The 14,353-nt window shown below is 40.6% G+C and overlaps 1 protein-coding gene across 2 annotated transcripts in view; it reads left to right on the top strand.

The window, feature by feature from the left end:
• intu (inturned planar cell polarity protein) overlaps positions 1-14,353 on the top strand; it is a 26,181-nt gene continuing 11,828 nt past the window's right edge. The window contains exons 1-4 of one of the 2 annotated variants that reach the window (XM_026162341.2): positions 1-454; positions 2,668-3,257; positions 5,641-5,726; positions 12,222-12,437. In XM_026162341.2, the coding sequence (XP_026018126.1) occupies positions 369-454; positions 2,668-3,257; positions 5,641-5,726; positions 12,222-12,437 (978 nt within the window). In that variant the 5' untranslated portion in view covers positions 1-368. Of the gene's footprint in view, positions 455-1,091; positions 1,377-2,667; positions 3,258-5,640; positions 5,727-12,221; positions 12,438-14,353 lie in introns of those variants that run through there. The other variant, XM_026162340.2, reaches the window with a different exon arrangement.

The following is a 14,353-nucleotide window of genomic DNA, read 5'->3' on the forward strand; positions in this document are numbered from 1 at the left end:
TGCCTGCAGAGCTTTTTTGTTGGTAGGCGTGTTTCTGCTCCACCTGCCAAGAAGACTGCCGGGACACATTCCGCCCTGCTGGCCTGCAAAAACACTCAAAACTATGAAAGGAGAAAAGAAATAAAGGAGGACCCGCTTTGAATTGTTGTTGAACCGTGCACCCTGTGATTGACGTGAGAAACTAGGGGGAGGATCCTGTCTGGGCTCAGACGCAGTTTGGGTTGCACGCTGCTGCTCGGGCATACAGAAACTTCAGGACGGAGAAGAGGCATCCATCAGGAGGACTAATAAAAGTTTTAAAGGATTTCTCTTCGGGAGTCTTCTTCTTTTATCGGGCAGGCTCGTCCCGGTGGAAACATGAAACATAAATGATGTTCAACGTTTCCATAGATGGAGGTTCATTCTCTAAGAACCTGGAGGACTTTGACTCCATCCGCAGTGTTCTCCTTTACAGGTCAGTCTAAACTTCACTTTACCCTCAGTGAGCATACAGAGCATTTACGCACTTTATTTATTTATTTATGTATGTATTTATGTATTTATTTATTTTTCTACAAAGGCGACGTCCCGTGCTTTCATTTGCTCGGAGACACTGTTTTGCTGAAATCCTGAGGGGATTTAAAAAACCTTATGTATTCAGGGAGGTGGAGGCACCGGGCATCAAAATAAAGGTGCAAATTAACAAAATAAAAGCCTATATTGTCATATTTTATAGGCTACTTAAGGCTCCATATTCTTTCAGTTTCTTTACTGGATTTTTTAAAAAATTTAAAACATATAAATCATTAGCAGTTAAACTGAATTATTACTCATAGTACGTATAATATGAGCAGGCTTGAGCTGTTGTCTGTGTGCTTGCTGCATTATTTTATAGGAAATAGCTTCACGGTGCCAAATAAACCGTTAAGTGTGTTATCGTACGTAAACATGAAGTAAACCGTATCCCCGACCCGTTATAACATGATATGCTTATGTTGCTAATAATTGGCGGCGTGATTGACGGAAAACACTATTTTAACAGGAAACTTCAGCAGGAAAGCAGCTAGCAAGAAGCAAAAGCTTCTGCGTTGTCAGGGGCAACTGTGCTATCCACCAATAGAATTCGGTGCTCACGTGTCACGTGACCACACCACAGCGCTCACCACTGCTTACAACATGGCGAGTGGATGTTGGTGCTTGTTTTGGTGAAAGTTCCTCTGTTTTTTCGCGCTTTTGGTGAACTAAGCCGTCCATAAACCGATGGCCACCGCGAATCCCCGCCACTGTGCCGGGAAAAGTATATCCAGCCGCCACACGGACGAAGAGACAGCCCAGAGCGACGAAGGTAGTGACTGTGGATCCACAGCATCGAGTTTCAGCAGCTCCGACTCCTCAGAGTAAGGACACACTATGTGTCAGAGACTAGAAACGTTTCACCTGTCTGTTCATTTCAAATGTCCAGATAAATGTTGCTTTTGAGTGGGAGTACTGCTAGGTTGTCAGAGAGCGGTGTCCGCAGTTTCCGTCTCCTCCCTTGTGCTTTTCATAGCTCTGGGCAATGTTTTCAACTTGGGAGGTAAACCTTCATAAATAATTACATGCTTTCTTAGTAAATTTATGGATGCCGTGTAAAAGCTACTTACCGCAACTTCTTAAAGTTAAAAGAAGAAAGACCCGAGGCAAAAATAGCTCCAACTCTTTTACATATGATGTTTGTACATATGGTGTTTTTCTCTGTTCTGTTTTTACAGCATGCACATGGTAGACATTGACATATTTTAGGAGTTTTGATATTTGTTCTACAGTTCACTCAGAAACCCCCCAGAAACAAACAAAAGTGCAACATGTTTGTGTGTATTTTTTTAAGGGGCAGTGAGACCTTGACACTGTTACAGGACCTTTCTGTATTTCCACCACATCTACCTAGATTCCTACAGAGACTGCTGCTGGCCTGTTAGGGATCAGGGATGAATATTCAAACACTAAAATAGTGATTATATGTGGTGCACAATAGGGAACAGAGGTCGCACAGAGGTCAGATGTTGGCTTAACAGAAATATGAGATCTTATTAAAGGGTGGCACAGTGTTGGAGTAGTTTGCACTGTCGCCTAGGTTCCTAGTTTGAATCCTGGCTGGTGTCTTTCTGTGTGAAGTTTAGAAAATGCTATATAAATATATAGTTATACAAGTTTTCAGTGGTCAGTACGAGTAGAAAAGTGTTATATAAGTGCAAGTCATTTACATACCTATTTGTTGGCACTAATAAAAAGTAATCTAGTAATAAAGAAGTTAGAATCCATTTATTTTGAGCTAACTGAGAATAAAACAGAGATCAAAGAGGGGTTGGAGATTATAACCATTTGATATAATAGGATTTAAAGCCACCTGAGCTGGCATTTCAGTAAGTGTGGGAAACATATTTAGGTCAAACAGGACCTGATATTGTGTGATAATGGTTGCTTTTCTGCAAAAACAACTGTTGTAAAACCTAAAAAATAAACTCCCCGCTCTCTGAAGCATTAATTCATGATTAATCCTCCATTTATTAATGGCAAACATGCCATTTATACATTCTAAATTCAGCTGCAGTTCAAAATTTGTTGTAGACACTTATTATGAGTGAATTCTTGGAACCATACGGTGAATATGAACAGTACATAAGGCTTAAATCCTCTGCTTTCTCTCAGTGACCTGGAACCAGAATGGCTGGACGACATTCAGAAGAACGGCGAGCTCTTCTACCTCGAGTTGAGCGAGGGCGAAGAGGAGGCTGCGTTGGCCCAGCAGGTGAATCAAGGTGTATCCACCAATCATGTTCGCTTCAGTGAAAAAGAGGCAGAGATCATCACAGAGCAAAACAAGAAGCAGCGCTGCGGCTCACGGGCAAAAGGTGAGCCCACGCTTAAAAAGCTGGCTAGGATCCTGAGGAGGAAACGGCGGCCTTCACAGCGTAGAGGAGGGAAGGATGGGTGTAAAGACAGCTCATCGCCTCCAGCATCAATCCTGAAGAACCAGCAAGGCCAAAGGCAGGGTGTGACTGTTCAGCAGCAGCAGCTGAAGGAGGTGTGTGTCTACCTCAACCCTAAACGTTTAGGAGGTTCTTCGACCCCTTTGAGTGATGGCGGAGGCCTGCTGGAAGCACTGCTGGGTGTGGTGCATCGCCCTGCCTGGAGCAGAGGTCAGGAAGACCCTGCAGTGCTCACACGGGAGGAAAGACTGACTGTTCATGGATTAATACCAAACAGTCCAGCCATCAAATGTGGCCAAATCCTAATTGGTAAGAACATAAATCCAAAAGTCAGCTGGTTTTATCAGTGAGGGATATATTTGTTACTTCAAAGCTTATACTTCAGAGAAAGAAAAGTATCTGGGTAGAAATTAATCACTTAATTGTAACAAAACTGTTTGCGGAGGAGCTTGCGCCATCCTCAGAACTAAACTCCTACCTTCACAAGTGAGGAAAAAGTAGCTATGTAGCCATTAAGATTCTGTAACAATCATCAGCAGAGTCGAGATTTTAGTTGTTTTAGTACTGATAAAGATGAAAATTTAAAAAGTAGAAGAGATGGGAGGAAAAAAAATACAACCAGTGTGTGGGATTTAAAAAATCACCAAATATTGGTATCGGTTTTTAAAACCCTAGATTGGTCAGGCTTTAGTGGAGTCGTGTTTTAGTACTGACACATTAATTTCCACACCACACAAGTGCCCTGCCAAAACACGGGCTGTAATTATGACGACATAGCCATAGTGACTGCACACAGATTTCTTTTTTAATAATCACCTAAGCAAAGCCTAAATGATGACTCTAGCATGCAACACAAGAAAAAAATCTTAGGGAAAAGAGAAAAGTCTGCACATCGTTTGCCTTCTGTTTAATAATCTGTTTTATTTTAAATTACACAATTAAACTCAAATTGGGATGTGAACTGTATCTAAATGATGTTTATAAATAAAGTTCATTTCTTAGGATTTGTTAATTGACTTGTTATTATCATCATTATCATAGTAAACAAAGTAACCTAAGTTTGTCATATCTTATTTATTTAATTTTGCTTCTTGCAGTGTAGGTAGCAGCCATGTGTGTTGAAACCATAGTGCTAGTAAGCAGTATAAATCTGTCTGGAGCACACTGACCTATCTGCCCTGTTTAAAGAAATTTATTCAGTGCCATATTTTTATTCATGTATTCGCTCAGAGCAGCTTTACATGATTCACAGTTGTGTGTTTTTTTAACTCCTTATTTGTTTATCCCAGGCTGTGTTGGAGTCACTCAGTTTATTGTCTGCTTGAAGCAAAAAGGTTTCAGCTTAGCTTTCTTCTGATTGATTTCCCTTCACAAACACAATGTTTGTGGGTTGGGCTCTTGTGTGTTGCATGACATGTTAGGGATATCCTCTAGCGAAGATCCAAGAGGAGAACAAACTAGGGATCGACTTATGTCAGTTTTATAGGGGGAGATAATCACGTTCAGTTTTCTTACCAGAGCCACATTTCTTATGATCCAGTCCTCACATACTTGTTTGCGTTGTCCCTTCAAAAAGCCTCTGTTAACATTTTACAGTAGCTGAAGCTCTGCGTGCTTGTCAGCGATGAAATCGAGAACAGTTGTGGTCCTGTAACTTCAGCCGAGAGGACTGCGATGTTTATCGCGACTCCAGCGATAACTGCTGCTTTACTTTCAAACCGCAGCTCAGATTTCAGGAGCTACTTCAGACTGAATGCACTTGTGTGATGGCCTTTTACTCTTGTCATGTAACCAATCAGATAGCGGGTGTAGGTGAGATATTGCTCTAGACTTCAGAGTGGCGACTGCAAAGAGAGATGTGGCTGCGTTAGAGCCAAATCAGCAAAATCCAAATGAATTATTTTTATTGTAAATCTGTAAAAATAAAAATAATAATAATGATCCCAATGATCAGGAAAATGTAGAATATCATTAGAAGATTGGAAGATTAGCAAAAAAAAATGCCTTAAACCTAATTCATCTACTTTAAAGAAAATCGTTATTCATGACCAACTCTAAACCTTTACAATCCTCCGCCTTAAATAAAGCTTTTACTGCAGATTTGCAGAGTGACTGGAACTTTGTGCGGTCAGATGTGGTCCTGTCTGTCTGAAAGCTAAGCATCTCTGAAGTGATTTTCTTCTTGGAGGACTAATCTTTTTTTTGTTGTACCAGCAAACAGAGGAATGCCAGTTGTGCTTCACCACAAATGACTACCCACATCAGTTACGGTTTAGAGGAGCTTTTATGCAGTGCAGCTACATGTTTGAACAATTAGACTGCTTAAATACCTGAAATAGCTCCGTTACTGAGTCGATGGAGCGCTTCTCTGCACAAGAGCAGGTGAAGCTCTTTACCGAATGCAAACAGCAGTGGGTTTAGTAGCAGATTGCAGTTGCATATAATTAGTTTTTACAGGAAAGGGGTTGGCATAAAAAAAGGAAGGTACATTTCCTTGTTATGGTTACATTAAAGAAATCTGTTTTGTATATCTACCAGATGCTTTCTAACTCTCACTGTATGTCTCAGTCCTAATATACACGGCGTGTCTATCTTTCTGTATGATGACAGTGTATTTGTTAAAACTTGCTGCTTTTGTTCTGATTGAGCCAGTTTACTTGATAAATATATACTTTCTGCATGTTTTTCTCAGGCGATGCGCTCGTAGCTGTAGACGATGTCGACGTGACCTCGGAGAACATCGAGAGGGTTCTCTCCTGCATCCCGGGACCAACGCAGGTCAGTGTGTGCGTGAAGCTGCCAAAATCACTTTTTCTGCTGGTGTTTGGAATTGGTGACATGCCGGTGGTGTAGTCAGTGATGATTTCCAGATCTGGATAAAGCTGACACGGGGAGTTGACGATAGCTCTGACGTACCTGGATTACCTGTAGCAGCATTCATTTATGGCTTTTATGGCCTTTTTAATTTTTTTATTTGACACAGCGAATCAAAGGGAGCTTGTATTCTCAGCCTCTGTTAACAGTTAGCTCCAAAGTGACATGTTTTTTGTTTTGTAGTTATGCCTCTGTGAACTACCACGGTGGATTTTAATGAAGAAGTGCGGACTTTCAGCTTATCTTTTTAAACTAGTTTTCCACTAACTGTTTATGAATTACAGACATTTTTTCTGTAAACACAGGCTCAACATTAATTGTAAAGATTAACATAATTTAAATATAAGGAATACTTTTTTACACTGAAATCCTTTGCAGTCTAAAGTCTAGAACCCGTAAACTTCACAAAATGCTGTATTTCCACCTTAAGTTGCTCCTTGTTTTTGGGTCTCTCTGCCTTATGTTTGATTTTCAGTAACAGTTATGCTCTATTGGGTTGAAGAATATCCCATTTCTTTACAAACTCTTGGCTTGTTTTTTGTGTACTTGGGAACTGGCCTTACCTGGTCATGAAGCTGCTCATCAGTCAGTTGTCAAATTACTTTTGAGCCTTTTGTATAAAAATGGCTCCAAGTCGTAAAGAGTTAATGTATAACTTAAATAAAGCTAGAAGTCTTACTGTCAATATTGGGAGGCCCCTTTTTTATTTGATGGCCACTTAGTGAGTGTTTTGTGTTGCCCTTTTTTCATTTGGTTTGATTTCTAAACGTATAAGGCAGCATGTATGCTTTTAAGATCCCGCTGCCTGTCATGAGCAGCAGTTGTCGAATGCAGATACAGATCAAATTGCTTTAAAACGCAGCGGGCCTGCCAAGCTGCTAAATTGTGAGTAAAAAAGCATAAGCCAGCACTGTTTAGAAAGCCTTCAATGATCCTTTGATCGTCAGCAAAGAAAAAAAAACAACAACCCGCAGTCTGCGTCTCAGATGTGCATTTTCACCAAAAAGCAGACCATCAAAAAGAAGGAATTTGCAAATGACAGAGTGTACGCAGAGTTGATGGCAAACATGGCGGATGCACGGGACGGCGGTGTGACTATTTTTCGGTGCCACAGGAAGCTGTTGCGGGACTGAAAGCTCAGCTGATTAGAAGTTGTAGTCGGAAACTAAATTACATCGTACGGGAAGAGCGAGAGAGATTTTTGGGGAAAAATGCGCAGCTCCTCGGGCACCGTGATGACTTTCAGAAACTTGAAATAGAGCTGTGCTGCTAACAGAATCATTGTTTGGTGTGCGTGTGGGTTTGTTGGAGGATAGAGTGTGTTTCTGTGCGCCGAGCCTGCCAAATGGAACACAGACAGTAGTTATTAAGTTTGAAGGGACAAATATTAGTATTAAAGTCAGTCCACCATGGCCTTTACCAACCCTGAATGAACTACAGCTTTTCCTTTGTGCCTGCATGTGTGTGTCCATCCATGAATGAGCGGTAAATGACTGACATCAACAGACTGGAATTCTAGCAAGAGCACACTCCAGTCTAACCACATCCTTATTATTTATGATGAGAGAAAGTGCTGCAGTTAGCCCACTCGGCCTCTTTACTCAGAGATTTCCCCAATTTATGCCCAGCCTCTTTCAAACTGTGGTACACCCTTATTTTTCACGTCATTTCAATTTGATGTCCACAGCTCAGAACTTACCGCTTTCATCATCTGTGCACCCAAAATAATTAAAGATATGTTATCATTAAATCAGTTTTTTTTTTCTTTCTTTCTTTTTTTTTTACAGCTTTTAGAAGTCACTTTGCAGCACTGCGTTTGAAAGGTAGATCAGCGGGTGTTTCACCAGCGCTAACTTCTTCTTTAATAATACCCTTAAATTGGCTCAAATGGCCGAGCTCCCAGATGTAGGCGCCTGCTGGAGAGGCGGGTGGCCTGTGGTTAGTGCTGACAGGCCTTGGAGAGTTCTCAGGGAGCGATCGCTGGTTTAAAGAAATACGATTTAAACATTTTGACCAGGTAATTTGATCTTTTTTCTAAAATATATTGGGTAGGCTCCATGTAGTCTAAAGTTGGGAGAAATAAATACAGATTTATACCTTTGGAAAGTCTGCATCGGCTTATTATTTACTTCTCCGAGCAAACAATGCCCGTGTTAGAGTTTTAGCTCCAGATTGAGTTTTTTTTTCTTTAGAAAACTGTTCGCATAAATCAGTGTGAGCGGTTCTACAGTGTGCAATAAATGGCATAGTTCACATTCTGTGTTTCACAACCAGATTGTAGTTTTGGTGTGACTAGTGACAGTGGAGATGTAGTGGTTAAAACTTACTCACTGTGGGCTGAGGTTAAGTCTCAATTCTGTTCACTTCGCCTTTCTGCTTTTCCTGCAAACATTTTACTTAGAAAAAACGACTTAAAGCAGCTTGGTTCACCCCATAGGGTGCTGACCTTGGACAAGAGATAAACAGCATGCAAGCACAACCATATTGCTTCAGTTCATGTCAGCTTATTAACTTTTTATCAGGAAAGACACTTAACCCTTTAATCCCAAGTGTATCATGTTTGATACAAGAGTTTTTGAGACCTCTATATCAGCGGTCCTCAACCTTTTCTGTGCCACGGACCGGTTTAATGTCAGTCAATATTTTCACGGACCAACCTTTAAGGTGTCGCAGTTAAATACAACAAATAAAATGATACGACCAAGAAAAAATTGTGGTATTTTGTAAATATAATAATAAACGCAAATTCACTGTGTAATTGTGTAACTTTATTAGCAGCGTCCTCCTGAAATGCGCCAACAACATTGAGAGTAAAATCCTCCTCTCTGCCCCTTAATGCTCTCTGGTCGCTATGGTAACGCGTAAATATTTCTTTCAAAATCAGACACACAGCTACAACACGGGAAAAGACCGAGTTAACAGTAAAAACCCTGAAAACCATAAATTTCACACCCGATCCTCAACTCTCGCGGTCCGGTACCAAACGACTCACGGACCAGTACCGATCGTGGCCGGGGGGTTGGGGACCGCTGCTCTATATCATCAGTGTGATTTATAGGTTTTTGTTTAAGGTAAACAAAATATGATTGCACAAAAATGAAAACACACACAAATTAATATATCTTTTTTTATGTCCGATGGTCAAATAAACATACCAGCTTAAAAAAAGTAATTAAGTGCCCTGCCCATATGGTATTTATAAGGCTTTTTATTTACTATTCATTTGGAAATCATGAAAGTGGGACTGCGCTCTGTGTTTTAGCAGGAGCAGTTTCTTATAAACAAAAGTCTTGAGTTAAAACAAAAGAAATTGAGCTGGTCTAAAAATATCCCATAAATTTATACTTGGTTAAACACAGTATTTTAAGCAATACTCTGCTTTGCCCCTTTGTGCCACGCTAAAGTCTCACTGGCGCTCACGGGTTGAAATGCTAAATAAAATGTGATGTGGTGAGAACCTGACTTTTTTAGCTGAAGATATCTCAAATACCAACGCTAACTGAATCGTAAATTTTTGGGTTTAATCCTCATATAAATGTGAGCTAGTTTAAGACAACCACATAAAGGAAATGTCTTTTTCTTCAGCCGGTTTTTACAAAAGATTCATTACATATAATATTTATGTGTGTAAAAATGAAGAATGAAGTATAGCTTTGGCTAATATTGTGTAGTTTAGCCACAACAAGCTGTTGTCTCCCCATATCAACTTGTTGAATGTTGATTGCATGAAAGGTCAGGAAGGTGTAGTAGTTGTAGCTCACCATGTAAGTTCTCATGGATCTGCGTTATAGGTGGCAGTTAGCTGGTGTAATAGGCCACCACGTCTGTTCACCGATGGTCAGTCACAGTGGACGTAGGTGGCCTCCTTTATTCATCTCTCAAACCATATATCTCTCTTTTCTTTGGGTGCAGGTGTACAGCTGAGTCCTGTCCTGTTTTATTGCCTGTTTCAAATTCCCCTCCAGCATTTGAGTACAATTCAAACCCTGTGCTTCTGTGACAGAGCCTTCCACAAACTATAGCTGTGGTCTTCTTCCAGCTCAGCTTCTGCTTTAACACAGATTGCCTCTCTGTGTCATAAATCTGTTTGATATGATGCAGAATTCGCATTCGAATGAATGATGGCATATTTTCTAGTCCCCGAGGCAGTGAAGTAACCCCAGACTCTAATATTTCCACCACCATGCTTCACATTTGGTATGAGCGTCTTCTCCTGAAGAACTGTCTGTTCTAAAGACGTCTGGTAATACTAACCCTGGTCCGTGTGTCCATCCGTCTGTAACTCTGACCCGTCTGTCTGGAGCACATTATTATAAAAAGCCAGGGTTCACTCAGATGGTTGTTTTTTTGTTCAACTTATAGTTTTGCTCTATTGCTCTTTTTGGAGTACAAAGTCTTTTTCCTGGCACACCTCCCATGTAGGTTAAATTTAAATGAGGTAAATTTGTGCAGTCTCGATCATAGATGGACTTCGACATCAAGAGTTACCTACAGGTCCTCTAATGAAATTGGGGAGTTCTTGGAGACGTCTTTTAACATCAGTTTGGTGTTGGATTAAACTTGCTTGGGCCACCAGCCCTTTAAAATCTCTGCCACTTGTAGGTAATTTTCCTTGGAGTGAAATATATTTTTAAAAAATAATTTAAATATGTTTTTTTTTCCACGTCCTTTTCCTCCTAAAGAGCTCTTTAGGTCTTGGCATTATAGCAAACTGAACAACAGACCCTAAATGTTGCTGTCACTCATCTTCTATTACTTTTATTTTCGTAGATTAAACAGTCTTTTAATAAGTTGTGAAAAGACTTGCTTATTTGTTTCAGTGTATCATCTTTAATAATATCCACAACATTTTTTGTCCCGCTTTTAACTCAGCTTTGTTTTGATTGGTTGTACCTCATAAACAGAAGGTTTGAATGGTATGTGGGCGGGGCTTCTGCGCTCACAGACTATGTGCTCTGATGAACATGATAGTGATATGGTTTCTATACCACATCATACAGATTAAAGATTTGAAGAAAAAAATGCGTGGAACTCACTGTTTAAAGCACTCTGAGTTCTTTTGCACATGCTCAGCTCAGTATTTGAAATTTGACCACGTTTAATATGACCACTATAATCCAATGTTGTATAACCACTGACAGAAAACAAGGAAAAGCTCCAGAGGCCTGCTTCAAATTGTTAAAGGAAGGAAGAAGGTAAAGCTTTATTCATCCAGCTCTTCCTGAGCAACTCTTGCACACATTATGTTAACCAGCTGTTCCCTCTCACATCTGGACTCTGGCTCTGATTTACTTGAATTAGCATCAGCTTAGCTCCATAATTGGCCTCTGTGGCGCTGACAGCCTTCAGCCCAGAGTCAACACAGCGTGTGCGCAGGTATGCCGCTATAGCGTGTCTTTACTGTGAGCCGTCAGCACTAACTTCAGCCTGAACGATTCTTTAATTCAGTGTTTGCGTATGAGCGCACATACGTCCACACGGTCTTTCTTTGTGTTGATTCATTTTTGGTGTGTTTCTAATCTGTATGTGCATAAAAGAGGCTCTCTTGAAATGGAGAAAGCAGTAATCACAGGGCCTAACTAAAAAGTTTATTTAAATAAATACAGATCTTCTTTAATCAAAACTCCAGCACGATGATTTTAATTCATCTGTCTCCAGACTCGTCTATCGTGTCCTAATCTGTGAGGTCAGCAGGCAGCCTCTGACTCCAGCTATAATCACACTTAAATGTAGGTCTGACAAATTGTTTAAACAGAGACACCGCAGAGTTGCAGTTTCTCATCCTCCTGTGCGTCTCGGACACATGTGTTTCCATGTGCGGATGGTCCGATTTCCATGCGGCTCTTGTGTCTGTTTCCACTGCGACTTTCTATGAATGACAATGTGAAATGGAGGACTGTGGATGGAAAGTAAAACTGCTGCATGAATGAGAGCAGCAGTGCCGTCCGCTGCCTCAGCGCTGTTCCTCGGCCTTGTGAAGCAGTCTGGTTTTAATTTTAGTCAAACACACACACACAACCGCACCGATCTCTGCTATGTGTCATGCTGCGGTTAAGCCTAGATGTCAGTGTCACTTTCTCTTTGACAGTCGCCGTCCTGCTTTTCACTTTTCTCCTTAGTGAATGTGTAATGATTGAAGGTTTTTTTTTTCTTTTTTCCCGTCTTTTGGAAGCATGGCGCACATGCACACCTCGCCAAGTATAATCAAGTGGAGACGCAGTGACTTGCAGAATTTTTAGAAATGAATGAAATCTCTGAGAGGCCCTGGCAGGCAGACTGATGAAGTGATATTGTAAAAGAATGGCTGATTTTCTTCTTTGTCTCTCGGTTTGTTCCTTTACACTCAGAACTATTTCTCCGTAGTCTTTCTCTGATTTCCCTCATGTGTTGCTCCTCCAGGTGAGGCTGACCTTGGAGACCGTGGCTCCGTTGGACCGGGTCAGCGCTGGCGACACTTCCCTGATCCGTAGGACAAAGGCCTCTCCTCCAGTCAGCCAGCTGGTGCGGCTGCTGTGGGGCGAGGACACAGCCGAACTTCAGATGTCCATATCGCACATCCCTCATATCGTCATGTACCTGTCACTCAAACTGGACTCCACATCACCACAGGAGGAGGTTAGACAATAAAAATGCTACGATGAACAGTCTTTAAAGTTCATTTAATGAAATCTTTGTGCTGCGTTGGTGCTGCGCTGAGCTTTGCAGTCTGCAGTCTCACTCTTGTTCATGTTTGTGCTGTTGTTGATCCTTTAGGTTTGCCACGTCACAGAGAATTACAAGTTTTATAGACAAAGAACTTCTTTGAAGTTAAATGAAACTCGAGTGTTTAAAAACAGAGAAAAGTCTCCAGTGGAGACATTGTTTGTGCTTGTTCTCTTTGTTTCTCTGATCTTCATTGTTTTTTGCTTTGCTTATTTCTCACGATGACAAAGTCCGATGTGGCTTCTTTTCCTGTTTGAGCCAGCTTTTCAGCCAGTCAGTATTTAACCACACAGATATCTTATTCCAGATGGCAGACTTTTTGGAGGTTTGTGCATGAACGTGTCTCAGTAATCTTCCTGCTCAATATTCTGTGTGAAACTCAAAAGTTACACAGACAGACATGGAGCCATAAATCATACTCAAAGACCTACACTAGCACTAAATGGCGTTTGGACCGTCTTTTGCCTTCAGATCGTCCTTAATTCTTTATGGCACAGATTCAACAAGGTGCTGGAAACATTCCTCAGAGATTTTGGTCCTTTTTGACATGACATCATCACACAGTTGCTGCACATTTGTTCACTCCACATCCACGATGACAATCTCCTGTTCCAACACGTGCCAAAGGTGCTCTACTGGATTGAAATCTGGTGACTGTGTACACTACTGTGAGCTCACTGTCATGTTCTTGAAGCCAGTTTGAGAGGATCTGAGCTCCGTGGCATGGTGTGTTATCCTGCTGTGATCAATAGTGGGTCAGCCACCACCTCCAAAGGGGACAACCTCCATTAGGGTTTAAGCGCCTGGTTCTCATCATCTTTTTGAAGAAGCTTCTTGGATAAAAGGTGACGCGCCTTCACAAACTTAAAGTCCTCTTTTTCCATTTTCAAAAAAATTTGCAGAGCTTCAAAACATATTTGAGTTAAATAATGACCCAGCCTATTAAGTATAAGTGAGCCTGTCAACATTACTAATAAACTATTTAAATGTTTGAATTAATAACCACATGGGTACTCTACAGTGAGCTATACAGTATATAATTATTTGGTACTTTGAATGCTCATTGCAGTGATACCAGGTTAACTGCTTTATGTAGGAAAAAAAATAAAACTACTTATTTTGTTATGAAACATTTGCATCTGCAGACATGTCCTATTTTGAAACAGTAGCTATAAAACTTTACAGTACCTGTTTTTGTTTGTCTGTTTAATTTTGCCTGAAGTGCAGCGTAAGTGTAAACCAGCAGCTTGTTGTTTGGTGAAAGCAAACTTAAAGTATTTGGGGGAATTTTTGTATCCTTCCCCAGTTATGTCTATGCAACCATGCTAGCCACCAGTACTGAGGTTTAGCAACATCTAGGATATTATTAAAGATAAAGCATTGGCTTTGACACAATTTTTTTGGCAAAATGTTAAAACATTTTTGCATTTAAAGACTCCATTGAATCCCAAAAGGATAGACAAATAAAAAAATAGCAATTGTTTATTTTCATATTCATCTAGTTTTCTGTCAAAGTCTCTGGTGCTTCTGTTTCACTCATTTATAGCTAGTATTTAAAGTTATAATGAAGAAAAAAGTGTTTGCTGGGAAAAAAGGCAGTGCTGCTGACTCCACAGTGGTTATAAGTACTGTCACCAAAGCACTAAAGGTACGATTTGAAGGATTTATTGGCCAAAGAGCTACATTTAGACTTTGGGTCTTCCAGTTGAATTACAAGCAGAGTTCCTGTGTTTCTCTGCAAAAGGTTCCTGGAGGTCCTCCACTGAAAACAGGCTGCTATTAAAGAACAACATGTAGGGAGCTGTTAAAAGAGAAAGCCACCTTCAGAC

Source organism: Astatotilapia calliptera, chromosome 3, assembly GCF_964374335.1.
Source record: "Astatotilapia calliptera chromosome 3, fAstCal68.1, whole genome shotgun sequence".
Lineage (NCBI taxonomy): Eukaryota > Metazoa > Chordata > Actinopteri > Cichliformes > Cichlidae > Astatotilapia > Astatotilapia calliptera.